Source organism: Zea mays, chromosome 8, assembly GCF_902167145.1.
Source record: "Zea mays cultivar B73 chromosome 8, Zm-B73-REFERENCE-NAM-5.0, whole genome shotgun sequence".
NCBI classification, from domain to species: Eukaryota; Viridiplantae; Streptophyta; class Magnoliopsida; order Poales; family Poaceae; genus Zea; species Zea mays.
The window spans coordinates 12720021-12736308 of record NC_050103.1 but is presented as its reverse complement, the minus strand read 5'-3'; the positions used below and the strand labels follow the sequence as shown (position 1 = coordinate 12736308).

The 16288-nt window shown below is 46.2% G+C and overlaps 2 protein-coding genes and 1 non-coding gene across 3 annotated transcripts; 1 reads left to right on the top strand and 2 right to left on the bottom strand.

The window, feature by feature from the left end:
- Positions 1 to 2311: 2311 nt before the first annotated feature.
- TRNAT-AGU (transfer RNA threonine (anticodon AGU)) lies at positions 2312 to 2385 on the bottom strand. Its single transcript has one exon. It is a non-coding gene; the product is annotated as a tRNA-Thr (tRNA).
- A 205-nt stretch (positions 2386 to 2590) lies between these two features.
- LOC103634793 (protein ABCI7, chloroplastic) lies at positions 2591 to 6178 on the bottom strand. Its single transcript, XM_008657384.4, has 3 exons — positions 5228 to 6178; positions 4581 to 4840; positions 2591 to 3157 (listed from the first exon to the last, which is right to left on the bottom strand). The coding sequence occupies exons 1-3, from the start codon at positions 6074 to 6076 to the stop codon at positions 2821 to 2823; spliced, it is 1446 nt and encodes a 481-aa protein (XP_008655606.1). The 5' UTR covers positions 6077 to 6178; the 3' UTR covers positions 2591 to 2820.
- Positions 6179 to 14816: 8638 nt separating this feature from the next.
- On the top strand, positions 14817 to 15447 carry LOC542729 (wound induced protein 1). The gene is made up of 2 exons (NM_001154892.2): positions 14817 to 14960; positions 15051 to 15447. The coding sequence occupies exons 1-2, from the start codon at positions 14873 to 14875 to the stop codon at positions 15269 to 15271; spliced, it is 309 nt and encodes a 102-aa protein (NP_001148364.1). The 5' UTR covers positions 14817 to 14872; the 3' UTR covers positions 15272 to 15447.
- Positions 15448 to 16288: the final 841 nt, after the last annotated feature.

Genomic DNA, 16288 nt, shown 5'->3' with positions numbered 1-16288 from the left:
ATCTCCAAACATAGGAACAACCCAAACTAAAGATCAAGATGAACTTAGCTCTTTTGGGTTGCTTCCAGTTCTGGTTTTGACACTTGTTCTCCTTCTAGTGACCTTGATCTCCTTCTTAGAGCTTGATCTTGAGCCTTATGACTTACACCACATGACTGTAGCTTTTACCTCACTGGTTGTAAGTCACGTTCTTATGTAGTGATCCTTGATGTGTCGTAGCTGTTCTCAACTCGATCACCCTTGACTTTGCAAGCCTTCTTCTTCACCCTTGGCTTTGGGTTCCTCAGTCTCCTTGACCTTCTCCCGTGCACTTGGTACCTCGAAGCTCTTCTTGCCTCAGTCCTTGGCTTGATCAGTTGTCTCCGAGCTACTCACCCGAGTATCACTTTTGCAATGTCCATCTTACTTGTGATGTCCATCATGTATCCATAATCCAGTTCTTGGACCATCACATTTGTTCACTTGTGTTGAACCCTGTCAGCTTTACACTAAGCACCTGTTCAACACTTAACACACTTGTTAGTCCTTTAATTGAGTTGTCATCCAAACACCAAAACCACAAGAGAGCTTTCAATTCCTCACAAAGGGAAAACTTGAGATAAGGAAGAAAACTGTGGTACTAAAGTTTGATATTTGGATCACTTAAGAGGGATTGAGTGCAATCCTTGATCGAAGGAGGTCACCACAACGTGGAGTAGGCATTGGCCGAACCACGGGATAAAATCATCGTGTCACTTGTGCATCTTTCTATTGTGATTGTTTTCTTCCATAGAGTTCTCACCTATTCACTTGCGCTATTGTTCCTAAGTTGAATACATATCCTAAAGAAACAATAAGTCAAGAGTTCTCTTCTCTCTATTCATATCACCTTGGTTTTAATCCCACTAACATTTATTATAAACAAAGTTTGTGTTGTTTAGACTTGATTTTTTACAGGATCACCTATTCACCCCTCCCCTCTAGGTGCTCTCACCAACTTACTTAAAAGCAATGCCTCAATCGTAAGCCTTACACTACACATAAGCTCCAATCGTAAGTGAGCTCATACATATTATTCCCCACACTTGTTGAGCGATGGCCATATGAGAGCTCACCCTTGCTATAATCACACCAGGTCAAGAACATGTACCACTAGAGAAGCATGAAAGATGCTGTGATGAATTCGGAGAGGTCTAGACCGTCGCCTACCAGTCAACTATAGTTGTGAAAGATCGTTGTAGTCGTACAAATGTATTTTACTTAGCTATTTTTGTACGAAAATTATATTATCTCTAATCTATTAAGAACCTAATGTGGACACTTAGTGATAACACGGCTTCACCCTCCGCGCTATCATACCATGCAAAAAATAGTGTAAAGTGAGCACTCAAACCCACACCCCTTGCTCCAAACATTTGAGAGTAACTACCAAACTACACATATTTTAGTGTTTAAAAATAAACATATATAAAAACCGTAGCAAAGCACGGGCAACTTGCTAGTATAAGACCAACTCCAGCAGACTCCCTCTCCGTATCCCTAAAACGCGCGGCCAACACATTCTCTCTCCTCTCCGTATCCGTCTCCGTTTCCAGCAACACTCCCCATCCCACTCTGCATGCAGTCTATGACACCTGGGGCCCGCGAGCAGCCGCGCGCGCACGCAGAGAGCTGCGGAGAGGAGAGAGAAAGCGTGGAAATGGGGAGTGCAGGGACACGACGTCTATTTTGCGGAGACGGATGCGGAGCCTGCTGGAGAGCGCAATAGTGCCTCAGACCGTGCAAAATGCGGATGCGGAGTGGGATGGGGAGTGTTGCTGGAGTTGGTCTAATAAATATATGACATTGATTTTTGTCCAATGAGTTATCATATATGTGCGACTTGATCCTAACATATATTTAAAATGAATTTGAATTTATCCTTAAATTCATGTGTGACAGTTTCAATACTCAGCAGTTGTGTTTTTCTTAAAGCAAGCTTACCAAAGGAGTTATTCCTGTGATCTATTATCATGTTTTTAGTTAGAGTTGCTATGACTGTACTCCTTGTCCGGTGCAAAACACCGATGACACTGGACGTGTTAGGATAAAAGTGCTACAATAACAAATTCTATAGAATAAAAAATCATATATTTTTCTGTGATCTATTATCATGTTTTTAGTTAGAGTTGCTATGACTGTACTCCTTGCTCGGTGCAAAACACCGATGACACTGGACGTGTTACGATAAAAGTGCTACAATAACAAATTCTATAGAATAAAAAATCATATATTTTCCTATGAGTATCTGTTGTTCTTAAAGATTAGAAATTTAAAGATAAAAATGACAAAATGCTTTCGTTGAGAGTCGAACTCAAGACCTCCCGCTTACTAAACGGGTGCTCTAACCAACTGAGCTACGAAAGCTGTTGTTTATTTCTTAAAATAATTACCTACACATGCCAAATCATCTGCAGAACATACAAAGCAACTACAAACCCGTCAGCTAAAAAGATGTACCCGCCATGCTTTCACTTACAAAATCTAGTCTAAATGATTTTTTCTTTGTTCTGCCGAGCTGCATCACTTCGTGCTATTTCTTTATAGAATTTTTTTCGAGGACAGATTCGACTCAGGTATAATGCAACATCGATAATTCAGAATGTTCACAGAATCACATCATCTTCCCTTGGTAGAGACGAACAGGCCTTTGCAAACAAACTGCATTTGCAAGATATAGTAGTATTGCTTACAGCATTTCAAAATATGATTACAGATCCTCCCCTTGTTTGGCAGAAATACTTCTAACCTTTGCTATGTTTCTCATCTCACCAAAATGTGTCAAACTAACTGAAACAAATATCACGAACGAAGGGCCTCGTCCGTTGTTTGTCTGGATGAAGCAAGCAACTCTTTGAACTGTGCTAATGCCTTCTCTGTTATTTGCTTAAACGGTATGCGCTTTATCACATGGGCTCCAAAGAAGTATAACAGGGCATCTGTTGCAGTTTCCGTGTTGATGCCTCTAGCCTGGAAGTAGAAGAGCTCGTTTGGATCAAGCTCACCACTGATGGCGGCACCATGAGTACACTTCACATCATCAGCAATAATCTGAAGGTTCGGCTTGACATTAACAAGTGCCTTTGGTGATAGGATAAGGCACTTGGTTTCTTGCCCCGCATCAGTTTGCTGTGCATACCTGTGAATCAAGACTACCACATCATTAGGACACAAATATAGAATTGCAGCTTCAGATATAGCTGTGTGTCATGACTCATGAGTAAAACATAGATTTTGGACATCCTAGGAATTATATAATTGCATCTATGTATCACCGATATGCGATACGGTGACACACTGATACAGGTACGGTATGTGATACATCGTTTGTAAAAAACAAAGATACACTGATACTTCCAATATATAAAATGTATAGTTAAAATGATTGCATTTACATGTCCTTAGAGAGAGAACCAAAATGATCGAATCAATTTCAACAAAACATAAGGAAAGCGACGATCTAAATGACCAAGCAGCCAGGAACTGACCGGTCAGCATAGCTAGAGTGCACCTATCTCAGAACCTTCAGCAGCTGCGCAAGATGATCTCCCAAGTCCCAGAGTTCAGATCCAAGCGGTAGCACTCAATCATGAGGATTGAGGACATCAGCACACCCAGTGGTGACGTGCCTCCCAGCGAGGCAGTGGCACTAGCTTCTTACGGCATGCGCTACTAGTAGTTGGCAGCGCTAGATCCGGGTGGCATGTGCTCCATGTGAGGTGGTGACACTCCCTGACTCCCTGTCCATGGTGGCGCCAAGAAGCAAGAGGTGGGAGTTGGAGACGAGGCACCGTTTGTTCTTGGGTGAGGCTTGAGAATGGATGGTGATGGGCTAATGATGTTGGGCTTGCATTGGGCTGTAAAATGAGGTACTATTGGGCTGGCATGCATCGGCACAGCGTATTGCACCGTATCGTGAGCTAAACCATTCAGTTTTTTTATCTCGTTTCCCTAATACTTCGCGACATGCGTATCGGGATGTATCACCGTATCCGATATGGGTGCGGCACCCTCCCTGGTGTATTGGTGATACATAGAACTGCTACTGCATAACAACATAACTATGAGTGAAACAAAATTCAACAGTTGAGTAACAGCTAAATGTTTCTGTGGCTTTCTGTTAACTTTCTCTCAATTATTTTATATCATGTAACACCAAACATCTTATACAACTATCAATACTATATTATAGACTTCAAGTTCACTTAAATATATCCTAGACAAATATTTAATCTTAGGATGTCATATATTCAGTTACTGTGAAAAGCGAGCAATAGAAATATTTCTGGCACATGCTAACAATAAATATTTTTATGCCATGAACACATCAAATGTGTTATGCAATTCAGTTAAAATTTAAATCTATCCTAGACAAACATATAACACCAGGATGCCATATATTCACCTACTGCGAAATACTGAGCAATAAAAAAGTGTATGGCAGAGGCATGAAACTAGAAATCTATGCAATGCTGACCAGGTAAATGGCTGGAAGCCTGGAATAGACAACATTTCTCATGTAAGAACAAAACAACAAAAAGGAAAAAAGCTGTCAAATATACCTGTTGACTTTAATATTGCCATCAAATATGCTATTTCCTGTGCCACAAGCAATGCATTTATGGAGCTGTCGCGAGAAACCTCTAGGGTGATCAAGTATCAGTCTGCTATGCAGATCATGTATCTGCTTATTCTGAGACGTTAAGTGAAGTGTTGATAGTTCTGTCTCTGTCTCAGGACCTAATTGCTCGATATGGAGATTGTGTCTGTTCAATTTTGCTCCAGTGCTGACCTCAACAAACTCATACTTACTAGTTGTATCCTGAAAAAGAGAAAAAAAAAGTTTCACAACAAATAAGACTGATTTTCCCTGTTCAACTAAGCTTCACTGATCAATCCCAACCCAAACCAACTAGAACAGGCATGACTCCCCAACACCCACAATGACTATTAACAATAACAAACGGAGGCAACTATCTTGAGTCATAACTCATGAGGTAGATCAAACAATGAGATCTTGGAATGACAAATGCCCCCAGCTCAGAACCAATCTGAGTAACTCCAACATCTCTCTCCCATAGTTTGATCTGAGTTGGGTTCTCTTATCATCACTATCCTAACCCATTTCAAGAGTATATAACACTCAAACATTACATTCATAAGTACAATTACAGGTATCTTCCAACATTTATCTAAAATCAAGACTTACCTGCTGGACGACTGTCCATTTAGTATGTGCTGCAGCAAATGATTGATGTTGCACGTATGAATGAACCACTCTTGCGCCCTCGTCAATTATAATCTCTGCCACTGGATTGGCCCAATAGCAACCACCTTCTTCTCCAGCCCCAAAATGCTCCTCCACTATAGCCACCTCTGCTGACTTCTCGGCCACAACTAGAACCCTTGGATTTGACATCAGCATACTCTCAGCGAAGCTATTGGTATAGGCGAACATGATGTGTATTGGGTCGTCGGCCACCTTGACCCCCTCAGGCACGTGCACGACAACAACGTCCCTCGCCCCAACGGCGTTGAAGTCATAGAAGAGGTCCTTGTGGGCGAATTCAGCGGCGGCCGCGAGCGCGGCGGCGGCGCGGTCCCGGGCGCGGCCAGGGGGAAGATCGGCGAGGGCGCTGACATGGGCACCAGAGGAAGAGACGAGGATTCCATCCGAAAAGAGCACGTGGGAAGAGAAAGGGGAGGACGGCAGCTTGAGGTCGGGCTCCCTGGACGGGAGGGAGATGGGGAGGGAGCGGAGGTAGGAGATGTCAGTGAAGCGGAAGGCCTCGCTGGAACGGCGAGTGGGCCAGCGTGTGGAGAGGAGGGAGAGCGCAGAGGCGGAGCGGAGGGGGTCCAGGAGCGGGGAGGTGGAGGTCACCGAGTCCTCCAGCTGTTCGGCGATGCGTAGGACGAGGTCATCGGAGACGGCAGGCGCCGTGCGCGGCACGGAGGCGGCTACCGGAGCATAAGAGCGGCGGAAGCGAAGGAGAGGCGGCGGCGGCGCGCGGAGAGCGGTGGAGCAGGAGGCGGCGCACAGCGGCGACGGCGAGGACATGGCGTCCGCGAAGCTTCTCCTCGTCTGCCCAGTGGCTGCGGTGCGGACTGCGGAGGGCCCTCGTGGCCGTGGGGATCGGTAAATCCGAGATCTGACAGGTGGGACTCGGAACGAGAACTGACGGCCCGGCCTACTAATACAAAAATACAAAATATGGGCCGTTTTAGGTGCACCCGGGCCCTCTCTTTCTCTCCGTCCGCCGATACGCGGGCCGCGTGCTTCAGGAATCAGGAGACCATACACGTCCGTTCTAATCGTCCCCACGGGCGTCGGCGCGGCCGTCGGGGGCTTCGCCGGCGACGCCCTTCCGGTTGCGCGGGCCGTCGATTGCATCGGCAACTGTATAATGTATCTCACCCAAACGTAACGTCATGGATCCCGGCATAAACATTATCTGCATGATTGGTTGGCCGAACTCCTGCGTGCAGGCCCCGCGCATACGTTGACCGTAGCGTCTGAGCCTGCACGCGCAGGTGCAGGCTAGACCTTTATACGCTTATTAGCCTGTATGTGCGAGGAAGTAAGAAATGTCCGTATCAATCGATACAGGATTGCGTGAGTCAGACGCTAAGGCTACTGGCAACCAATCGGACCTTATGCTACTGTACCTCTGTTGCTGTTTTTCATTTGAATTTGTTTGCTCACCTAGGTATAATTTGGAAACCTCATTTTTCTAAGGCCTTGTTCGTTTGTGTCGGATTAATGGGTCAGAACGATTTCTAGCCGGATTGCTTCTCTAATTTATATAGACTTTGATTGGTTGGAACGATTCCGGGTGCAATCCGACGTAAACGAACAAGGCCTAAAGGATTTCTATTTTATAAAAAAATATTTTATTTTCTTTTAGGAAAATAGGAACCCTTCGCTAAAATAGAGTTCCTATGGCTAGTTTAGAAACCACATTTTATCAAATGATTTTCATTTTTAAGGGAAACTAGCCTTTAAAGATGGAATTTTCACGTCGCAGGTGCTGAAGCTGAACGCTGCGATGCTGTACTGCTCGATGTCCGATAAACGTTGCAGGGTACGCCCTTGACAGGTTCTCCTGGGAGTGGGACCTGGGCACTCCAGCCTGTTCACCAGAACATGGTTAGTGTTGCATTGACTCGCGCTTTGAGGATTACTCACACCAACATCCACATCGGTTACAGAACTGGTATACACTATTGTTACCGAAAGAGATATCCAATCCAATGACACATCACACATTGTAACTGATCACACCTAGGTAGGCTTGGTGTTGGACTCTGGAACGAAGACTTCTCGCTGCAGGGGTGTAAATTGTAGGAATATTATCCGTCTGTATTCGAATTCGATCTGTCTAAAAGGGTTGCGATCCGATCTGTATCTGATTCCGGGTATTTAGTATCCAATCCGTATCTGAATACTCAAAGACGTCGATATCCATTCAAATCTTATACGACACAATATGATAATATCCGTATCCGATCTGAATCTAAATAGAAAAATATAAAAATAAATATGGTACGAGTAATATTATCTGATCCTATTACATCCCTGCTCGGTCCGCAGGCCCCCTACCTTAATCCTTAAGTACGTGAGAAGTGGAACAGCGGCGCCGAAAGATGGTGCACAAGGTACCAAGTGCCACCGCACACGGATTCAGGAACCTGGCCCCGTAACGACAGAGCACGCACGCACAAACAGAAGCAACACTGAGAGGAGGAACAGTCTGTCTAGCTAGGATCCTAACGACTGCACCACACGACCAAGACCAACCATCTGCTGGCCTCTTCAGATCAAGATCATGCATGATGAGCTGATGGCATGCACGCTGCTCCAGATGCCCCCAACTATTCTTGTACCGCTACCGCATGGTGACGGCCCTAGCTAGCGGAGCCTGTCTTGTCTTCACGCTGTCTCCTTCCCTAAATTTTATCTCCTAAAGGTATATTTTTTGTCCTTTACAACACTTTCTAAAAAATTATGTACTCTATATCTTCTTCATCTCCAACAATATCCCCTAAATTCCATCCTCTATATCAACAGTGTACTGGATTTGACATTCTATATTATTTTTTACTATTCATCACCACGTGAGCATACAGACACAAAAAGGATCTGACACACATGTATAGTGTATAGAGCACCCTCTATAGATAGCGCACGCATGCCATCCTCTAAATTTTAGGGGACCTTTTAGAGTCTCTTGTTGGAGGGATAAAGGACCTGACCGTCCCCTACATTTAGAGTACAGGACCATTTACAGGTTGCTGCTGGAGTCAGTTCAGGGTCAATCGTCAATTCAAAATGCTATTGCAAGATTGTACTTGCCGTGCCGGCCCTAGGTAGCCGAGCTTGTCTTCGGCGATTGCCAACAGTGACGGAGCACGTCCAAAAATAAGGTATGGCGGTTGGAACCGGCCCCTACCCAAGGACACTCTCCCTACCTCGCTCACTCACAGATGCAAAGAAGATGAGCAGTAGTTTTCTCCGACGACGAACGCCTGTTTCTTGGCACTTTTATTCACTGGGTCTGGCAACGAATACAGAAGAGTATAGGAGCTACATATAGGCCACAGACTGCCAGGAGCATGTCTCCACGTTCGGCCTTCTTGCCATGCCGCATGACCCGCTCAACACCTCCGTGAGCCACCCACTCACCTGGAGACTCGGCATCCTACATGCAGATCGGCACCACGCACACCAGTACACCTCCTAGAGACCCGTATGTGACACACACGTACATACACGAGCTGCACCTAAACACTCTACGCGTTACGCACTCACGTACATCACACACATGATGTGTTTATTTTCCAACAAACTCCCCCTAAACACGACAAGTCGTGTTCCGCCATTACAGCAACGTCGGCTCGTCCTCCACATTGACAAGGAGTGCCTTCTCTTTCTTCTTCGCGCGACAGTCACGCGCCATGTGCCCCCGCTCGCCGCACTCGAAGCAGCGCCCGCGATAGTGTCTTTTGCCGCGCCTGCTCATGCTCGAGAGTGTGCTGCTGGTGTCGTCGTCACTATTGTCATGGTCATTACCGCCGCCATTCCCGCGACGCCCATTTCCGCCGCGTGCATGCTCCTTCCCGCGTTGTCGACGACGTGCCTCCCACTGCTCCTCCGTGAGCAGCAGTTGTTCAACGCCCTCCACAATAGCCTGCTTTGCGTCGTCGTTGTCTGCGTCCTCCGCCACGCGGAGTCGACCGACAAGCTCTTCAATCGTCGTCGTGTTGAGGTCGGTGAGCATCTCAATCGCCACGGCCACTTGCTTGAGACGCTTGGGGACGACGCGGTGGTCCTCCAGCGTCTCGCCCATCTCTCGAAGGCTTGCGACGAGGCCGTTGATCCGCAACGCGAAGTCACCGACGCTCTCACCATCGCGAAAGCCGACGTTCTCGTACTCTTTCCACAAGCGTTGCACGCTCACGACCTTCACCCGGTCATCGCCGATCCTCATCGACCTCACCGCCTCCCACGCTTCTTTCGTCTTCTTCTTCATGGCGAGCCCCGCCTTCATCTTCGGCGGCACTGCGCGCAGGATGGCGGCCATTGCCCGCCGATCCTTGGGACGCTCCTTGCACACGGTCTCCATCGCGTCCCACAGTTCCATCGCCTCTAGCGAGACCTTCATAACCAACGCCCACTCGTGGTAATTCGCCTTGGTCAGCAATGGGAGCTCAAAGGAGCTGCTGTTGATGACGCGCTCCATCGCGGCACTCGTCGAGCCCATGCCGTCGAACATGTTGAGGCCATCCTTTGCCAGCGGCGTCTCCATCCTAGCTCTGGTACCAAATGTTGGAACCGACCCCTACCCAAGGACACTCTCCCTACCTCGCTCACTCACAGATGCAAAGAATATGAGCAGTAGTTTTCTTCGGCGACGAACGCCTGTTTCTTGGCACTTTTATTCACTGGGTCTGGCAACGAATACAGAAGAGTATAGGGGCTACATATAGGCCACGGACTGCCAGGAGCACGTCTCCACGTCCGGCCTTCTTGCCATGCCGCAGATGACATACATACACGAGCTGCACCTAAACACTCTACGCGCTACGCACTCACGTACATCACACGGATGAAGTGTTTATTTTCCAACAATGGCAGTGGACAGTGGCGACTTCCTCTAAAAATCTCAAACTCTAATACATACAGGCACACAACCTCACTGCTTCAATAGGAGGCCACGTGGAGGAGGCACCGAGGCTGCTACCTGCGAGGCGCAATCGAGCTCGGGCAGCCGCCAACCGGCCACGGGCCATGGATGAGCTCGGGAAGCCAGGGGGAGGGTCGCGGCGAGGTGCGGTCCAACGGATGAGCTCCGGTAGCCGGCGACAGGAGCTGTACGCTGTGCATGACTGCTCGAGGCTGGCGGGCTGCAGCGTGCCGAGCACGGAGCTAGCGGCTGACTAGCGCTGGCACGTCGTCGAGAAGCTGGACAATTGGTGTTTGTAGGAGATAGCTGTCGGCGGCCACGAAGTAGGGAGACGGCCGCAGAAGCTTGGCGACCTGGTGCGCGGGGTGGATCCGGTGATGGGCCCGACCACTAGAGAAATTAGGTTTTACTCATCTAATGGGTCGGACTGAGGTATGGCGTAGGCTATACTTCGCCATAACGGCCGCTCCGTCCCTGATTGCCAATTCAGAATGCTAGCAACTTAGCAAGGTGGTGGATGTACCGGCCTAGCTACTGGGCAAGCAATATCAGCCAGAGCCACCTGAATTTTTATACTACACCAGCAGCCAGTACCAGTAGTGAGACGACATTCCTTTCTGGCTGCACAATGTTGCTGCTGGCATCGGTGCAAGGCCAAATCATTCTGCATTGCGGCGCACAACTATTCGTACTTTCTATTTATATTTAAATATATCTCCTGCTCAACTATTCTTCTCTCTGTTTTACCTCCTCTCCATAGTCAGATAGTCTTGTGTGGAATTATATTACCATCAATTGTCCCCTTCTCCGTTATTCGCTTTTTCTGTTATGCTTCGTTTGTTTCATTGGAATTGAATTCTATTTTAATAATTATAATTTAGACAAAACTAATTAATTTCGTATATTTATATATGTAATATATTTGTATATTATCCTAAATAATATGAGAGAGATAGTTATATACTATATTTATATTATAGCGAAGCAAGTAGATGAGTGTGCTATAAGTTGTACATCGAAAAAATAACATGTAAATCTATAGAATCAATTTCAATCTCTCACCCCATGAATTTAAGATAGTCTTATATGATAATTTTGTAAAGTGGTGGAATGTCACATTCTAAAAAAATAGTCTATTTTATTAGTAAGATTCTAGTTTCTCAAAATGAAAGTAAATAAACGGAACGAGCGAATTGCCTATGCTCTCATTTCTACTAAAATACAGAACATAAGGTAAGTCACATATGTACTTTTTGGCCCATATCGAGGCCCGTCCGTGAGGAGGCCGACTGGTTAGCGCTCGGCCCGTTACCGAATTGGGGAATGCGGCCTGCTAGCCGCCCAGGTGTCAGCACAGCGAGCGCTAAAAATCTCAAGACGACAGTGAAACTCGTCACCAACCACTGAACTGTTCATGCAACGTCGCGACGTCAAAACCGCTGGCGTTTTTTTCCTCTCCCCCTGATCGTCACCTTGTATAGCCGCCTCCAGGTACACAAGGTGCCCAAAATGAATATAGCTACTGCTGGATCGTGCATTCGTACACGCAGCAGTGTGAAACGCTTCGTCTTTCATAGCAGAAACAAAGAGTCAGGTTACAAGCAGCCGGCGAGAGGAGGACTGGAGGAGAGAACGACACGGCCGCTATTGGGCGACAGCAGCGTCGCCGCGGCGTGTGTCATGCCTATCCATCCCCATGTTCCTTGTCCCCGCCGTGCTGTCACGCATTTGGTACCACCGTTCTCATCAGCTTCAGCTTCCTCATGGTACACGTTTGGTTGCGATGTGTTGTCCGCGGTGAATAATAAGGCCAATGCCCACCCTAAAAGTATAGAGTATTTATGGTGTAAGGTTGTTCGCAGTCACGTACCTTATATATGTACTATTCTATGGAGTTGAAGTCAAGCATTTACTGTAAAAAAAGCGTTGCAGCGAAAAACGCTACCGGCTACTATAAAACAGGGACGAGCAAGAAAAAAGTTATTTATAGAGTGCAGACCGGAGGTGAAGCCAGAATCTAAAATTAGGGGGACCAAATTAGATTAGAAGGGATTGTTAGAAATATATTTTTTATACTATTTACATAAGAATTAGCTAAAAAAACTAACATGTCCTATAGAATTAGGGTAGCATTGGTCCCCCATGTGCCTCCTGTCAGAATTTGCTATTTTGTCACTCTCATTTGTGGACTTCTCTATTTTACCACCAGTCCCATAAATCAGAGACACAAATGATCCCACAAGTCACAGACAGAGGGTCATATAATAGCAGAGAGCTCACGTTAGAAGGACCAAAATAGCAATTTTTCCCCCTGGTGCGGACCCCCTCCATATATCTTTGTGTCGGCTTTTGCTTCCACACGTCAGCACCATGCGACAACATATGCAAACAAAGGAGGAGGTAGTTGTGTGGGGATGGAAGAGAATTGGCAAAAAATAATATAGGGTAGTCCGTATAAAGTTGAGATATTGAGTAAATATGAATGGAGATGATTGTAGTATAGAGTAAAGAATTTTGCTGATAATGATGAAATATTTTTTTAGAGCAAAAATTTAAAGTTGTATGAGTGAGAACAGCCTAAAGCAGCAGCCATCTACCTTAAATCTCATCCTATGGTAGGGTGAAGGTTCTCTCACCCTAAGGTAGTGTTTGGTTGGAGAGCCAAGTAGAACGGAGCCGTTCTGTTCCAGTTTTGTTGCTGTTTGGTTACAAAGGAACTAGAATGAAATGACTCCAATTAGAGAATATTCTTCTCAGATCTGGAACCATTCCGCTCCAAAAAATCAACCGGACAGAGCCGCTCCGTTCCCATCCCGCTCTCACAGTCACGCTCCGTTCCGTTCACTCTGCAACCAAACAAAAAATAGAGCCGCTCCGTTCTAGAATACCAAACGCAGAACAGAGCGGCTCCGTTCCTAGAATCAGGGATGGAACGGCTCCGTTCTACTTGACTCCTCAACCAAACACTACCTTACATAGTGGTTGGTATAGGGTAGTCATTTGCGGTAAAGTCAAACTTTTTTAGCTTCTATTTTATCACACTATGCCTATGGTAAAGTCAAACTTCCCCTAGCCGAGCTGCGGGCGTCCATTTGCATCTCATCGCCCAAACTCGCTTCTTGCAGCCAACCAAACGTACTATAACTGCATATGGTAGGCATGTCTGGCGTAAAGACATATTTGTTTTGGATTATAATCTCTTCAGATTATATAATCTAGCGTAAATAATTCAGCAGATAAACAAACATCTAGATTATGAGTCCAGATTATATATATAATCTAAAGCACAGATTATGATAATCTCATAATCTCCTCAAGAGTAACTTATTGGAGATTATTTTTAGCAAAAGACCAACTACCCATGGTTATGTAAATAGAAATTATAGTATATTACATTCTTCTTTCCTCACCTAATACACAATCAGATTCTCCACTGTGCCTCTCGCTGTCAATCTCTTTTACCACCGCTAGCCGTTCATCGCGTCGCCGTCTCTTACTGTTTCTAGTGATAGAATGTCATAATTGTACCAAATATCAATTAAACAAACAAGGATTGTCTTACGAATAATCTATATTTGTATAATCTAGGCTACCGCAAACAGATACATGTAGATTATAATCTATCCAGATTATAATTTGGACTATATAATCTATATTATAACCTAGATTGTATAATCTATAAGCTGAAAACATCCAACCAGTCACACCCTAACTACACTTAAGTGAACCCTACTAATCATTTTTTACTAAAATGATGATTTTTTGTCACAGGTAAAAAAAGATACTCCGTCATTTTTCCTTTTTTAGAAAAAAGAGGGGGAACAGATTGAAGAAACTACCAGATATATAAATTGAGAAAGTAAAAGTTACTCCCTCCGTTTCTTTTTAGTTGTCGCTGGATAATTTAATTTTGCACTATCCAGTGACAACTAAAACGAAACGGAGGGAGTAGATCATAATGGGGCAATTACACCCAACAATAATAAAGTTACACGACAACATGGCAATTCAAGTACTACTACTAAGTACTAACAATAGAAAATGAAAAAAAAAACTGTTTATTGGTGGTTGTTTCAGGGAAAGCTAATAACTAAGAGTTAAGGACACGCCACTCTTCACAAGTCGGTTGTTTTAAATATGTCCAACAATATACAAGGCACTGCCTGATTAGATCGAGAGGGGAAGATTATTACTATACACTGTACATCACACTATATTCCATTGTTTTACCTCATTGTGAATCGCACGCATGAAATGGTGAATAAGGCTAGGATCAATCAACCGATGCTTCTACCAGCTGCGCGTCAAGCCACAAAACTGTGCTGATCGGATAACACGTCGTCGTCACTTCCGTCCATTTTGGACCAAATACATACGCTGATGAGGATGATCGGAAATGATCACGAGGAAGAGATGGTTCGTTATGCCATACGACTCGCCGCCATGAGTCAAAGTTCCGCCTAACAAAATGTATGAGCTGGAAGCGTCTATCCATCCATCGCCCCCCAAAGAAATGCCATTGCAGGAGGACTACACGGCGGCAGGCAATGCCATGCATGTTCAGATCTCGGCGCCGCCTATAAGTAGCTTCCTCCAGTGCACTGCTGTTGGCGCAACGAAGCTTGCTTCTACGAGAGGATATAGAGAGGAAGAACAGCTCGTCCGAGACCATGAAGAGCAGCCCACACCTGGTGCTGATCCTGTGCCTCCAGGCCGCTCTGGTCATGGGCGTCTTCGCCGCTTTGGCTAAAGAAAATGGTACGCTTCTTCTCGATCGACGGCTCGACGCTCTGATTTGTCTCGGTAGTTTGGTACTGACTGAACTGATGCGTGCGTCCGTGCGTGCAGCCCTGGTTGAGAGCAAGGCCATCGACATCAACCCGGGGCAGCTCAAGTGCTGCACCAACTGCAACTTCTCCTTCTCGGGGCTCTACACCTGCGACGACGTCAAAAAGGACTGCGACCCCGTCTGCAAGAAGTGCGTCGTCGCCGTGCACGCCTCCTACTCGGGCAACAACAAGTTCAGGTGCACCGACACCTTCCTCGGCATGTGCGGCCCCAAGTGCTAGCTAGAGAGGAAGAACGCGCGCTGCTGCTAGCTGCTATAGCTTCGTTCTTCCGCCGCCGGCCGGCCGCCGGCCGGTGCATGGTTCACGTACTGTGTGTTGTGCTACTACGTACTGGCTTCTTGTGTGTTCGGTTCTTGTTGTTCTCTCGACAGTGCACCTTGCGCGCCAACAATAAACCGTTGTTTGCCATGAATAAATAGTGCTATGAAGCACTACCGAAATCAATAGCTTCGCCGAGTGCCGGAAGCACTCGGCGAAGCCCTAAAAACACTCGGCAAAGGCTTTGCCGAGTGTAACACTCGGCAAAGAAGGCTCGGCAAACAGTGCATCGGCAAAGACTTCTTTGCCGAGTACTTTTTCTCGGGCACTCGGCGAAGATCTTTGCCGAGTGTCAGGGAGCACTCGGCAAAGAAAAGCGACCGTTACGGCGCCGGTTGACGGAGACGGCGGCTTTGCCGAGTGTCACCGTTGACACTCGGCAACGAAGATATCTTTGCCGAGTGTCCTCCTGGCAGCACTCGGCAAAGAGCCCGCCAGGGAGGGTCCCCATGTCAGGCTCTTTGCCGAGTGTCCCAATTGGCACTCGGCAAAGAAGACCTCTTTGCCGAGTGCCAGCGACATAACACTCGGCAAAGAACCTAAGCCGGTGCCCAGGTCTGTGCTCTTTGCCGAGTGTTATGACCCAGACACTCGGCAAAGAGCCTCTTTGCCGAGTGTTACACTCGGCAAAGTGACCAGTATGTACCTTTTTTATTTGTTTTTTGTTTTCCATCCACACAAACAGAAGATATCACATATATACATCACAGATATCATCACAGACATAAATAGCCAACACAAACATAAAACCGTGACCACAAACATAAATATCCATCACAAACATAAGTGTTCAACACAAGTATTAAACACAAACATAAGTCTCAAACGTCGCAAGCTCTCACATAAGTATCAAACAGAAACATAAGTATTATACATAAGTTCTGAAGTCTAAAACAATGACTCATGGAGGTGGGCGGT

What these genes read in the sequence shown, in the direction of transcription:
- LOC103634793 (XM_008657384.4), bottom strand. Translation starts at nt 6,076, where the DNA reads ATGTCCTCGCCGTCGCCGCTGTGCGCCGCCTCCTGCTCCACCGCTCTC. An exon ending in AATGGACAGTCGTCCAGCAG is followed by an intron (nt 4,841 to 5,227) that starts GTAAGTCTTGAT and finishes TCTCTTTTTCAG; the next exon opens with GATACAACTAGTAAGTATGA. An exon ending in GGCAATATTAAAGTCAACAG is followed by an intron (nt 3,158 to 4,580) that starts GTATATTTGACA and finishes CTTGATTCACAG; the next exon opens with GTATGCACAGCAAACTGATG.
- LOC542729 (NM_001154892.2), top strand. Translation starts at nt 14,873, where the DNA reads ATGAAGAGCAGCCCACACCTGGTGCTGATCCTGTGCCTCCAGGCCGCT. An exon ending in CGCTTTGGCTAAAGAAAATG is followed by an intron (nt 14,961 to 15,050) that starts GTACGCTTCTTC and finishes CCGTGCGTGCAG; the next exon opens with CCCTGGTTGAGAGCAAGGCC.